This window comes from Schistocerca piceifrons, chromosome 4 (genome assembly GCF_021461385.2).
Source record: "Schistocerca piceifrons isolate TAMUIC-IGC-003096 chromosome 4, iqSchPice1.1, whole genome shotgun sequence".
Lineage (NCBI taxonomy): Eukaryota > Metazoa > Arthropoda > Insecta > Orthoptera > Acrididae > Schistocerca > Schistocerca piceifrons.
Window position 1 is genome coordinate 410,078,087 of NC_060141.1, and position 14,123 is coordinate 410,092,209.

Sequence of the window (14,123 nt, forward strand, 5' to 3'; positions counted from 1 at the left end):
TACAGCTGCCCATGCAGCTTCAACACGATACCGCAGTTCATCAAGAGTAGTGACTGGCGTATTGTGACGAGCCAGTTGCTCGGCCACCATTGACCAGGCGTTTTCAATTCGTGAGAGATGTGGAGAATGTGCTGGCCAGGGCGGCTGTCGAACATTTTCTGTATCCAGAAAGGCCCGTACAGGACCTGCAACATGCGGTCGTCCATTATCCTGCAGAAATGTAGGATTCCGCAGAGATCGAATGAAGGGTAGACCCACGGGTCACAACACATCTGAAACGTAACGTACACTGTTCAAAGTGCCGTCAATGCGAACAAGAGGTGACCGAGACGTGTAACCAACGGCACCCCATACCATCACTCCGGGTGATACGCCAGTGTGGCGATGACGAATACACGCTTCCAATGAGCGTTCACCGCTATGTCGCCAAACACGGATGCGACCATCATGATGCAGTAAACAGAACCTGGATTCATCCGAAAAAATGACGTTTTGCCATTCGTGCACCCAGGTTCGTCGTTGAGTTCACCATCGCAGGCGCTCCTGTCTGTGATACAGCGTCAAGGGTAACCGCAGCCATGGTCTCCAAGTTGATAGTCCATGCTGCTGCAAACGTCCTCTAACTGTTCGTGCAGATGGTTGTTGTCTTGCAAACGTCCCCATCTGATGACTCAGGGATCGAGACGTGGCTGCACGATCCGTTACAGCCATGCGGATAAAATGCCTGTCATCTCGACTGCTAGTGATACTAGGCCGTTGGGATGGAGCACGGCGTTCCGTATTACCCTCCTGAACCCACCGATTCCATATTCTGCTAACAGTCATTGGATCTCGACCAACGCGAGCAGCACTGTCGCGATACGATAAACCACAATCGCGATAGGCTACAATCCGACCTTTATCAAAGCCGGAAACGTGATGGTACGCGTTTCTCCTCTTTACAGGAGGCATCACAACAACGTTTCACCAGGCAACGCAGGTCAACTGCTGTTTGTGTATGAGAAATCGGTTGTAAACTTTCCTCATGTCAGTACGTTGTAGGTGTCGCCACCCGCGCCAACCTTATGTGAATGCTCTGAAAAGCTAATCATTTGCATATCACTGCATGTTCTTCCTGTCGGTTAAATTTCGCATCTGTAGCACGTCATCTTCGTGGTGTAGCAATTTTAATGGTCAGTTGTGTCTGTAAATATAACTCTTTTTAAAATCCGAACCACACTGTACCGTCACCGTCGTTGTAGCGTTTTACAATGAGGAAAGAACAAACCAACTCTTTCTGTTACGTGTTTATACTGGACTGAGAAAAATTTGCTTTAGGAGACTCATAAGAACTTTTTTGTGGGCGACTGGAAAATTCTGTAACTTTAGATTTTCACTACTAATACACAGGGTGAACATTAATAATACCGACAACCTGCAGGGACTAATTCCTGACTGGAAACGGAGGAAGGAAGGTTCTATGAACATGTGTCCGAAAATGTATCCTTGCCACTGTAGATGGAGCTGACGAATGAAAGTTCCTTTGCCCAAGTGCCGTGTGTTCCTAGAGTGCTGGAGGTTGTGCGATTGACGCAGCGTACTGTAAGCAGCAGAATGGTCCGATATTTATGCCGGGAACATGCCGAGATGGTGTTCGTGTACAGCGGTCGAGAGGCAGCATGGTTACACCAAAACAAGTATCCTCACAGACACCAACCACATCACACAGCATTTAAAGCCATCTTTGGACTTTATGTGATAATAGGTCCTTTGAGACAGACGAACGTACAGGGAGGCGGCAGACTGTGTGTATACTGGGTTTGGAGGATCGGATTCTACAGCATATTGAGAGAAACCCTAATACAAGCACTAGGCAAGTGGCCCGCTAACATGGTGTAAGTCAACGTACGATAATGTGAATCCAGCAAGACAGCTTCTACTATCTGTGTCACCTGCAACGAGTGCAACGATTATCAGCGGCGGATTTACCTCTACAAGAAGGATTTTGTCGATGGTTTTTGCACCAAGCCATCACAGTTGTGGGATATCTGTCATCAGTCCTCTTTACCGACGAAGCAAACTTTACCTTAACTGGAATCATCAGTCTGCATAATCGTCAACTGTGGGCTATAGACACGCTATGTGGTCAGAGGAACTTCATTCCTTAGCGTCATCTACCGCGGCAACGATGCACGTGTTCATAGCATCTTTTTTCCTCCATTTCCTACCAGGAATCCGTCCCTGCAGTTTGTTGGTTTTATTAACGTTTAGTTGCCTATAAACCATTAAAATTCCGTTGATATAGGACGAATACATTTCAAGCTATATAGTGAGCAGTTCATAGCTAACACGCCGAAAACTGGACAACCCTAATTACAATCTACACTAAATAATGTACCAGGTGATCAAAAAGTCAGTATAAATTTGAAGACTGAATAAATCACGGAATAATGTAGATAGAGAGGTACAAATTGACGCACATGCTTGGAATGACATGGGGTTTAATTAGAACAAAAAAAATACAAAAGTTCAATAAATGTCCGACAGATGGCACTTTATCTGATCAGAATAGCAATAATTAGCATAACAAAGCAAGACAAAGCAAAGATGATGTTCTCTACAGGAAATACTCAATATGTCCACAATCATTCCTCAACAATAGCTGTAGTCGATGAATAATGTTGTGAACAGCACTGTAAAGCCAATAATCGCACGGACTGAGGTCTGGGGGACCTGGGAGGCCAAGCATGACGAAAGCGGCGGCTGAGCACACGACCATCACCAAACGACGCGCGCAAGAGATCTTTCACGTGTCTAGCAATATGGGGTGGTTCTAATAAAAAGCCATGTCATTCCAAGCATGTGTGTCAATTTTTACCTCTCTATCTACATTACTCCGTGGTTTATTCCGTTTTCCAATTTATACAGACTTTTTGATCACACGGTATAAATGTGTTTCTGCCCCCTGACTTGTCCATGAGCGAAATGTATTTTCGGATCCAACACTTGGGTTCCGCCTTCCTTGTGTTTAACTCCTGTCACTGTTCTAACGCCATGATCTACACAATAACATTCATACACGTCCATAAGGGTATAACTCATTTTGCATTAGGACTATTGGTTTGCTTGTAATTAAAACTTGCACTCGGGTGTCCATGAGAAAAGATCCAATACTAAGTCCCTTTGGTTCACTGTCTGGTGACTGACAGTGCGCCATCATGCAGCTGCTAGAAGAGTTTGCAAATTATACGTAAAATCATAAACTGATTTTGACCTCTTGGTGGGGAAGAGGTGCCATTGTGGTGAGTGTGTTGGAGAGGTGAAGCGGTCTACTTACAGGTGGAGCCGGTTAGGTTCCCGCAGTAGCGCGAGCCGCCCTCGGGCACGCAGGACTCCATGGCCAGCCAGTCGGTCTGGCAGAAGGCGCCGTCCGAAGGCTGCTTGCCCACCACCAGCTGCTCCGCTGCAACAAGGCCCACCGCAGATTCTGTTAGATTAGATGTACTCTTCGGTCCAATTGATCCATAGTGAGGGGATCCTCTGGAACGTGGGACATGTTAGAAAGCAAGAATCCGAAATAAATATAAACAAAATACAGGGTGGCGCACGAAATGTGTTACCATTTTGTTTTCGAATATAAACTTTATTGTCAATACAATCTGAAAGGAACATATACTACAATGAAGAGCCGTCCATGGAGATTTGTTCTAACTCAGCATATGCTCAATATGTCCACCATTTCGTTTCGTAACTTCCTTCAAACGAACACTGAAGTTAGTGATTATCCTACGGCACATGTCTTCCATAATTTCACTGCAAGCTTGAAGAATAAGTCTTCTGAGCTCCATTAAATCACGTGGACGTTTCGGGAAAATTTTTTCCTTTAGGTACCCCCAAAGAAAAAAGTCACATGGATTGAGGTCTGGACTACTGCGGGGCCAACTTTGTCCGTCATTGAAGCGACTTGATCCGCATGTCGAAATGCTCGTGCAAAAACTCCAACACAGTGTTTGCAGTATGTGGCCTTGCTCCATCTTGCATGAACCACTGCTTGTTGAAGGGCAAGGAAGTAGCAAGAAGCTCTGGAATGAAGCTATTGCGAAGCACTCTCAAATAACGCTCGCTGTTCACATTTCTTCAAAGAAAAAGGGTCCAATAAGTTCGTGACTGGAAATTGCTGCCCACGCTGTAATCCTCGGATCATAATGTTGTCGTTCATGAAGCACTTGTGGGTTTTCAGTGGCCCAAAAGCGTACATTTTGTTTTTTAACCACACCGTCTAAATGAAAATGCGCCTCGTCTGAAAACCAAATGTTGAGAGTTTCTTCCCTATCCTCCGCCTACTGGGCAAACAGTAGTCTCTGCTGCTTGTGTTCTTCAGTGAGCTTCTGTGCACAGGTCATCTTGTATGGGTACATATGGAGGTCACTTTTAAGAATGCGTTAAACGGAGCGTCTAGATATTCCCAGTTGCACTGCTGCCTTTCTACACGATTTCCCAGGACTTCTCTGTACAGCAACTCGCACCTCTTCAATATTCTCCGGCGAACAAACAGGCTTAGGCCGAGGTCGCTTCGCTTCCAATATTGTTCCTTCCTGTAGAAATTTATTGTACAACCTGTGGATGGTCTTCTTGCAAGGGACCAATCGTGTGTTAAACTGCTGTTGAAAACGCCTTTGAGTCACAACAAGGCTTTTCGTTTCATGAAAAAAGTAACACAATTGCCGATCGTTGCTGTGTCGTCAGTCTTCCATTGTCAGCCATTGCTGCTTACTAGTCTCCTAGCGGCAGTATCGTGAATTACACGTCATTTCGTAACTCATTTGTTTTTCCAAGCTCTGCTGGTACTGCTGTAGAGATCCCAGCGGGATATCTAATGTGCGTCGTAAATTGTGAAAGAATCAATTGGTAACACATTTCGTGCGCCACACTGTAAGAACAAATATGCTAATATATCTTTCACAGATAGCAAATAAAACTGCTGTTGTGGATGTGGAATCGGTAAAAAAAAACCCTCAAGCATATTTACATTTAAAAGGATATAAAACTTGTCATCAAATATTAAATGTTCAAAACTCTTACGTGTATATGCTAATTCTTAAGGTGCTGTAACCACGCATCATCAAATGAAAAAAAAATACAAAACATTTTACAGCACTTATTTATAATAAACGCATTACTGCACAAAATTTGCGCAGAAGTCATTCACATTATGTGATATTATTAACAACATACGTAGCATTAATCGGTTCTGCTAAGAAATTAATCAATGGAGTTGAAGTAACTGGCCATCAATAAATCCTTTAGACAACTCTCAAACTGAGATTTATTATTAGTTAAACTATTATGGTTGCTGGCATGTTACTGAAAATGTCTGTTGCCGAATAGTGGACAAATTTCTGAACCAGAGTAAGTGACTTGGTGAAAATTACTCTTATTTCTGGTATTGATTCGATGAACTGAGCTGCTCGTTGAAAAAAAAAAAGATATATTTTTAATGGCAAATTTCATTAAGATGATGATGTTTGGTTTGTAGGGCGCAGGTATCAGCGCCCGTACAAATTCCCAATCTTTGCTCAGTCCAATTCCGCCACTTTCATGAATGATGATGAAATGAGGACAGCACAAACACCCAGTCATCTCGAGGCTTTCATTAAGCAATAAATATACTGGGAAGTAGTAGTGTCTTTTCATTCATTAAAAAGCCCTCTGCAGGACGCTCCTAAGTTAACACCACAAATAATCGGAATCTGGAAACTTTGGCTTGCTCGATAAACTGCCGCAGGAAATAATCCCGTATGACAGTGTGGAATGAAAGTAAGCATAGTACACTAGCATTTTTATTTTCAAACCACCAATGTCCAACAACACTGGCATAGCAAATAGAGATTTGTTTAGGCGCTTCAGCGGTTCTGTAGTATGCTCCTCCCTGTTAAATTTGTTATAAAGCTATAATCCCATTAAAACTGACAACTTCTTATATCTGCTGGTCGTCATATTTCAGGCATATATTGGCATGAAGACTTTTACAAGCTATGAACTGTATATAATATATTTTTTCGAGATTTAGAGTCAGGGAATTGTTTAGGAACCATTTATTAATGTCCATGAAAATTTTATTAGCCTATCTTTTTAAGGCTATACTTAGTTTACTATTTATTACATTGTTGTATCATGTGCAAACAAAACAAGCTTGGCATCTGATAATGTTACTGTTGAACGGACATTGATATACACAAGAAAAACTAAGATCCCTAAAATAGAACCTTGGGGGACACCAGATGTTATTGGCTCCCAGTTGGATGATAGGTTAATACACGTCTCCTTCCTACTGGGACTCTGTTTTCTGCCAGAGAAAGAAGACTTGAACAGTTTTGCAGCATTTTCTGTCACACCATAATATTCTAATTTATTTCAAAGGATATTGTGATTTACACAGTAAAATGCCTTTGACAGATCACAAACTATACCATTAGTCTGTAATTTATTGTATACACACATCTAAGTACATCTGCAGATTAGCATCTCTGACGCCTACTGAGTAATAACTCAGATTGTGCCGACTCTGCAGAAAATACACACGCGAATAGTGTAATGTTTTGTGTCGGATATTGCTGTTTTTAGGCGCTTCAGTCCGGAACCGCGCTGCAACTACGGTCGCAGGTTCGAATCCTGCTTCGGTCATGAATGTGTGTGATGTCCTTAGGTTAGTTAGGTTTAAGTAGTTCTAAGTCTAGGGAACTGATGACCTCAGATGTTAAGTCCCATAGTCCTCAGAGCCATTTGAACCATTTTTCTCTCTCCGAGTCAGAGAAATCGAGCTCGCAGCTGTGATCACTATCGAGTCCACTAACACAGCGAGACTTGAGATTCCGACATAAACACCACTCTCCTTGCGTCTCTGTAGCTACACTACTGATCAGAAATATCCGGATACGCCTATGGATTGTGGAATTCGCCGCTAGATGTCACGAGAGGCGGTGAACGCTGTATTGTCAGTAGAGAAGCAGTAACAACAGAATGGTGTGGTAAGGAGAAACTGGTGAGTTTGTGTGCAGACTAGTCGCTGAATGTCACCTGAGTAAGAAATCATCAGGGACATTTCAATCCCTCCAAAGCTGTTGTCCGAGACGGCGCTTGGTCAGGCGACTGTGAATTGGAAATGCGAAGGAATAACCACAGCTAAACCAAGACCAGGCTCACCTCATGTGTTGGTGGACTGGCACCGTGCACCATTGGAGAGGATGGTTGCAAAAAATCGCATGAAATCACCACTCGTGAGTGCCGAAGTGTTACCAGCAGTCTAACTAGCACAATGAGTGCACGTAGGGAGTTAAGAAAACGGCATGCAATGGTCGAGGAGCTCCTCATAAGCTACACATTTTTCTAGTCGATGCTACGCAACACTTGAGGTTATGTAAAGAGTGATGCCACTGAAAAATGGATGACTGGAAACGAATGTTTTGGAGTGATGAATCACACAGTACCCTGTGAATGGCTATGGTGAATGCCTAGAGGACTTTACCTGCCATCATATATACAGGGTGCTCCATTGATCGTGACCGTGCCAAATATCTCATGAAATAAGCGTCAAACGAAAAAACTACAAAGAACGAAACTCGTCTAGCTTGAAGGGGGAAACCAGATGGCGCTATGGTTGGCCCGCTAGATGGCGCTGCCATAGGTCAAACGGATATCAAGTGCGTTTTTTTTAAATAGCAACCCCTATTTTTTTATTACATATTCGTGTAGTAGTTCCATTGGAACTACTGACGGCCTTGGGAGAGCCAGTCCTGACAAAACTCTACCATCTGGTGAGCAAGATGTATGAGACAGGCGAAATACCCTCAGACTTCAAGAAGAATATAATAAATCCAATCCCAAAGAAAGCAGGTGTTGATAGATGTGAAAATTACCGAACTATCAGTTTAATAAGTCACTGCTGCAAAATACTAACGCGAATTCTTTACAGACGAATGGAAACTGGTAGAAGCCGATCTCGGGGAAGATCAGTTTGGGTTCCGCAGAAATGTTGGAACACGTGAGGCAATACTGACCTTACGACTTATCTTAGAAAATAGATTAAGGAAAGGCAAACCTACGTTTCTAGCATTTGTAGACTTAGAGAAAGCTTTCGACAATGTTGACTGGAATACTCTCTTTCAAATTCTATAGATGGCAGGGGTAAAATACAGGGAGCGAAATGCTATTTACAATTTGTACAGAAACCAGATGGCAGTTATAAGAGTCGAGGGGCATGAATGGGAGGCAGCGGTTGGGAAGGGAGTAAGACAGGGTTGTAGCCTCTCCCCGATGTTATTCAATCTGTATATTGAGGAAACAAAAGAAACATTCGGAGTAGGTATTCAAATCCATGGAGAAGAAATAAAAATGTTGAGGTTCGCCGATGACATTATACGAGGGCCGTTCAGAAAGTAACCTCCGGTTGATTTAAAAAAATACACCAAGTTAAATAAAAATATTTTAATATATACATCTTACAACTACATCTTTGCACTATTTTTCTACATAGTCTCCATAGCGATTGAGGCACTTATCGTATCTCTTCACAAGCTTTGAAATTCCTTCTGCATAAAAATCACCCGCTTGTGCCTGGAGCCAGCCTGTGACCGCATCTTTGAGCTCTTCTTCGTCATCAAACCGCTGTGACCCGAGCCATTTCTTCAAATGCATGAAGAGGTGATAATCACTTGGCGCCAGGTCTGGGCTGTAAGGTGTATGGTTGATAACGTCCCACTTGAAGGACTCAAGAAGGGCCGTTGTTCTGCGAGCAGAGTGAGGACGGGCGTTATCGTGCAAAAAAACGATACCGGAAGTCAGCATACCACGGCGTTTGTTCTGTATAGCCCGTCGTAACTTTTTTATTGTTTCACAGTACACGTCTTGATTAATGGTCGTACCACGTTCCATGAATTCAACCAACAACACCCCTTTGGCATCCCAAAACACCGTTGCCATCAGTTTTCTGGCAGAAAAATCTTGCGAGGCTTTTCTTGGTTTGGTAGGCGAATTTGAATGTGCCCACATCTTTGATTGTTCTTTTGTCTCAGGGTTTACGTACTTAATCCAGGTTCCGTCACCGGTCACGATTCTGTTTAACAATGGTTCTCCTTCGTCCTCATAACGTGACAGAAAGTCTAATGCAGAGGCCATTCTTTGAGTTTTGTGGTGGTCGGTAAGAATTTTGGGCACCCATCGTGCACAGAACTTACGGTAACCCAATCTTGCTGTCACTATCTCGTACAAGAGAGTCTTAGAAATCTGTGGAAAACCAGTAGACAACTCCGACATTGAGAAACGTCGATTTTCACGAACTTCTGCATCAACTGTCTGAACGAGTTCGTCAGTCACCAATGATGGTCTACCATTCCTCTCTTCATCATGAACGTTTTCTCGTCCACTTTTAAATAAACGTACCCATTCATGGACAACTCCTTCACTCATAACTCTTGGTCCGTACACGGCACAAAGCTCACGATGAATAGCTGCTGCAGAATATCCTTTGGCTGTAAAAAACCTTATGACAGCACGCACTTCACATTTGGCGGGGTTTTCTATTGCAGCACACATTTCAAACTGCCACAAAAACTAAACTAGCGCAGGTACGACGTTCACTCGACCACGGCTTGATGCCGACTGACCTGTTAAGTGCGTGAACGCACAGATGGCGTCGCTACTTCCCCCACAACCCGCACTGTGACCAATCGGAGGTTACTTTCTGAACCGCCCTCGTAATTCTGTCAGGGACAGCAAAGGACTTGGAAGAGCAGTTGAACGGAATGGACAGTGTCTTGAAAGGAGGATATAAGATGAACATCAACAAAAGCAAAACGAGGATAATGGAATGTAGTCGAATTAAGTCGGGTGATGCTGAGGGAATTAGATTAGGAAATGAGACACTTAAAGTAGTAAAGGAGTTTTGCTATTTGGGGAGCAAAATAACTGATGATGGTCGAAGTAGAGAGGATATAAAATGTAGACTGGCAATGGCAAGGAAAGCGTTTCTGAAGAAGAGAAATTTGTTAACATCGAGTATAGATTTAAGTGGCAGGAAGTCGTTTCTGAAAGTATTTGTATGGAGTGTAGCCACGTATGGAAGTGAAACATGGACGATAAATAGTTTGGACAAGAAGAGAAATGTCGTGCTACAGAAGAATGCTGAAGATTAGATGGGTAGATCACATAACTAATGAGGAGGTATTGAATAGAATTGGGGAGAAGAGGAGTTTGTGGCACATCTTGACAAGAAAAGGGACCGGTTGTTAGGTCATGTTCTGAGGCATGAGGGGATCACAAATTAGCATTGGAGGGCAGCGTGGGGGGTAAAAATCGTAGAGGGAGACCAAGAGATCAATACACTAAGCAGATTCAGAAGGATGTAGGTTGCAGTATGTACTGGGAGATGAAGAAGCTTGCACAGGATAGAGTAGCATGGAGAGCTGCATCAAACCAGTCTCAGGACTGAAGACAACAACAACGTAAAGAAATAAGAATGTTTTAGTTGAACCAATTTTTTCACTTTCTGATAGATGGCGCTGTAATAGTCACAAACATATGGCTCACAATTTTGTACGAACAGCTGGTAAAAGGTAAGTTTTTTAAATTAAAATACAGAACGTAGGTACGTTTGAACATCTTATTTCGGCTGTTCCAATGTGATACATGTATCTTTGTGAACTTATCATTTCTGAGAACGCATGCTGTTACAGCGTGATTACCTGTAAATACCACATTAATGCAATAAATGCTCAAAATGATGTCCGTCAACCTCAGTGCATTTGGCAATACAAGTAACGACATTCCTCTCAACAGCGAGTAGTTCGCCTTGCATGTTCGCACATGCATTGACAATGCGCTGACGCATGTTGTCAGGCGTTGTCGGTGGATCACGATAACAAATATCCTTCAACTTTCCCCACAGAAAGAAATACGGGGACGTCAGATTCGGTGAACGTGCGGGCCATGGTATGTTGCTTCGACGACCAATCAACCTGCCATAAAATATGCTATTCAATACCGCTTCAACCGCATGCGAGCTATGTGCCGGACATCCGTTATGTTGGAAGTACATCGCCAATCTGTCATGCAGCGAAATATCTTGTAGTAACATCGGTAGTACATTACGTAGGAAATCAGCATACATTGCACCATTTAGAACGCCATCAATAAAATGGGGGCCAATTATCCTTCCTCCCATAATGCCGCACCATACATTAACCCGCAAAGGTCGCTGATGTTCCACTTGTCGCAGCCATCGTGGATTTTCCGTTGCCCAATAGTGCATATTATGCCGGTTTACCTTTTTGTGATTCCCGATTCTCGCGCAGTTTGTCTGCTACTGACGTGCGGATTAGCCGCGACAGCAGCTAAAAGACCTACTTGTGCATCATCATTTGTTGCAGATAGTGGTTGACGTTTCACATGTGGCTGAACACTTCCTGTTTCCTTAAATAACGTAACTATGCGGCGAACGGTCCGGACACTTTGATGATGTCCAGGATACCGAGCAGCAAACATAGCACACGCCCGTTGGGCATTTTGATCAAAATAGCCATACATCAACACGATATCGACCTTTTCCGCAATTTGTAAACGGTCCATTTTAACACGGGTAATGTATCACGTAGCAAATACCGTCCGCACTGGCGGAATGTTGCGTGATACCATATACTTATACGTTTGTGACTATTACAGCGCCATCTGTCACAAAGCAAAAAAAAAAGTGATCCAACTAAAACATTCATACTTCTTTACGTACTACATGAATATGTAATAAAAATGGGGATTCCTATATTAAAAAAAACGCAGTTGATATCAGTTTGACCTATGGCAGCGCCATCTAGCGAGCCAACCATAGCGCCATTTGGTTTCACCCTTCAAGCTGGACGAGTTTCGTTCTTTGTACTTTTTTCGTTTGACGCTTATTTCGTGAGATATTTCGCCCGGTCACGATCAATGGACCACCCTGTATAATGCCAACAGTGAAGTACAGACGAGGTGACGTCACGGTATGGGAGATTTTCTCGCGCTTGGAGTATGGTCTCCTTATTGCGCATAAGAAAATGCTGAATGCGGAAGGATATTAAGACATTTTACAGTACTGTGTGCTGCCTACAGTAGAGGAACAGTTTGGAGACGATGATTAATTGTATCATGATAATGCGCCCTAGCCTAACGCACCACTGTGAGGCTATGGTTTGTACACTATAACATTCCTGAAATGGACTGGCCTGTCAAGAGTTCCGACCTGAACGTAATGGAATACCTTTGGGATGAGTTAGAAGTTGACTTCGCTCCAAAGCCAAGTGTACATCATTAGTACATTCTCTGGTTTCGGCTTTTAGGGAGAAATGGGTTGCCGTTCTCCCGCAGACATTGAGACCCCTCTCTGACATTGGTAGCAGCAGAAGTCAGAATGTAGTAAAGCTAAGGGTGGACACACCCCGTATTAATGTCCACAAATAGGTTTCCAGATACTTTTGATCAGATAGTGTGTAAGTTTTCATATAGACAATACCTTAAATGTGCAATTCAAATGAGAATACACAAACGTAACAAGAAACTGAAACAACAACTCAGGAAAAATACGAACACCAATTTACAAAACAGGCGTATGAGCCATCCACTCTGACAACAAGTTGAAATTTTCTGTCTAACAATTTAACAAGAACATTTTTTCTATACAGAATATTAAAACACACCTCACATTCGTCTCATCAACAGGTACAGTAGAGAGCCGAATAATCGATATACTGATTGCTGTCCTCTATGTCAACATATAGGACGTTTCATTGTTATGAGGGATGATCAAGAAGTTTCCTGTGCTTATATGCCGCATCGGTTTGGCTCTGGTTGCATATCCTCTGTAGCAACACACTCTAACGGAAACTTTTTGATCGCCCCTTGTGTACGAGGGTTGCCCAGTAAGTAATTCACCGCATTTTTTCTTCAACAATTCTTTACTGAAAATAGTGAGAATTACACACACGAAAGAATGGTGTTTTATCTACACACCCTATCTTTCCACGTAATCTCCATCCCGTTCTATGGCCTTCCTAGAGCCGAAACAAGGGCTTGTATGCCCTGTCGGTACCAGTCCTTGTCGTGGTGGTGGAGCCAGTGTTTCACTGTGTGAATCACCTCCTCATCGTCCTCAAAATGTCTTCCACGAATGGCATCCTGTATGCGTCTGTCCTGGTGAATGACAACATTAGCTCGGTGCAACATTTCAGGTGTGACAGCCGTGGATGGTCTCCCCGACCGCTGCAAATCGTGGAGCTCCGCCGAACCGCCTTCTGATGACCTCACCCTCCGTGCCCAGCGACTATTTGTACTTCTGTCGACAGCAGATGCTCCATAGACCTTGCACAAGCGTTTCTTTCTCTCCAGTGAGAAATTTAATGACAGCACGTTGCTTGTAACGTACATCACTTACAGGCGCCATTTTGAAACTGTACTGCAGCTACTCTATCTGTCGTAAGTGATGGAAACTAGGCGCGCTCAGTCACTAGGCTTCAAATAATACATATGTCCGTTTTGCATTCGTAGCATTGTTTTCGGCTGAGAAAAAAATGCGATGGGCAACCCTCGTATGCTAACTCGCTATTAGTAAATGTCTTGTGACAAATAAGTTGGAAGAAATCTGCACGTCACAGGATCTAAAGTGATTTGTTATGGAGCTAATTGCCCCGAAAGGTGCTGGTTGGAAACGTGTTACTCAACGATAAACTATAAAGAGATAGCGACGAATCATGATTCGCATCCTGAATTTGCTTAGAACTTTGTAATCCTGGGCTTGAAGCAAATGTACATATCTTAGGAAGAAACATGAAAAAGCAATAAAAATTTTTGCCTTCATGTTAAGCATCTGTCGCCAGGATATCAGTTCCCATGACATGCATTACATTAGTGCGTGCTGCCTAGCTCCCAGGAAACCATCTATCTGTCAGCCCTGTAAAAACATGGCATTTGCTTCAAAGGCGAGGAGCAGCGCTCACTGCGAAAGCGACAGTGTTTTATTGCTCTTTGCTTGCTGCTTTGTAAGCTTGCTTTGAGTCCAGGTTTACAAATTTCCGAACAGTTTCAGGTTATGAAAGTAATGCATTTAGGATAGTAAACTCAGT

At 43.1% G+C, this 14,123-nt stretch overlaps 1 protein-coding gene across 1 annotated transcript in view; it reads right to left on the bottom strand.

Annotated features, from left to right (window-relative positions):
• Positions 1-14,123, bottom strand: part of LOC124795873 (neuropilin-2-like) — a 254,480-nt gene that overhangs the window by 99,263 nt on the left and 141,094 nt on the right. Inside the window, exon 3 of the mRNA XM_047259954.1 lies at positions 3,317-3,442. Within this exon, the coding sequence (XP_047115910.1) occupies positions 3,317-3,442 (126 nt within the window). The remainder of the gene's footprint in view (positions 1-3,316; positions 3,443-14,123) is intronic.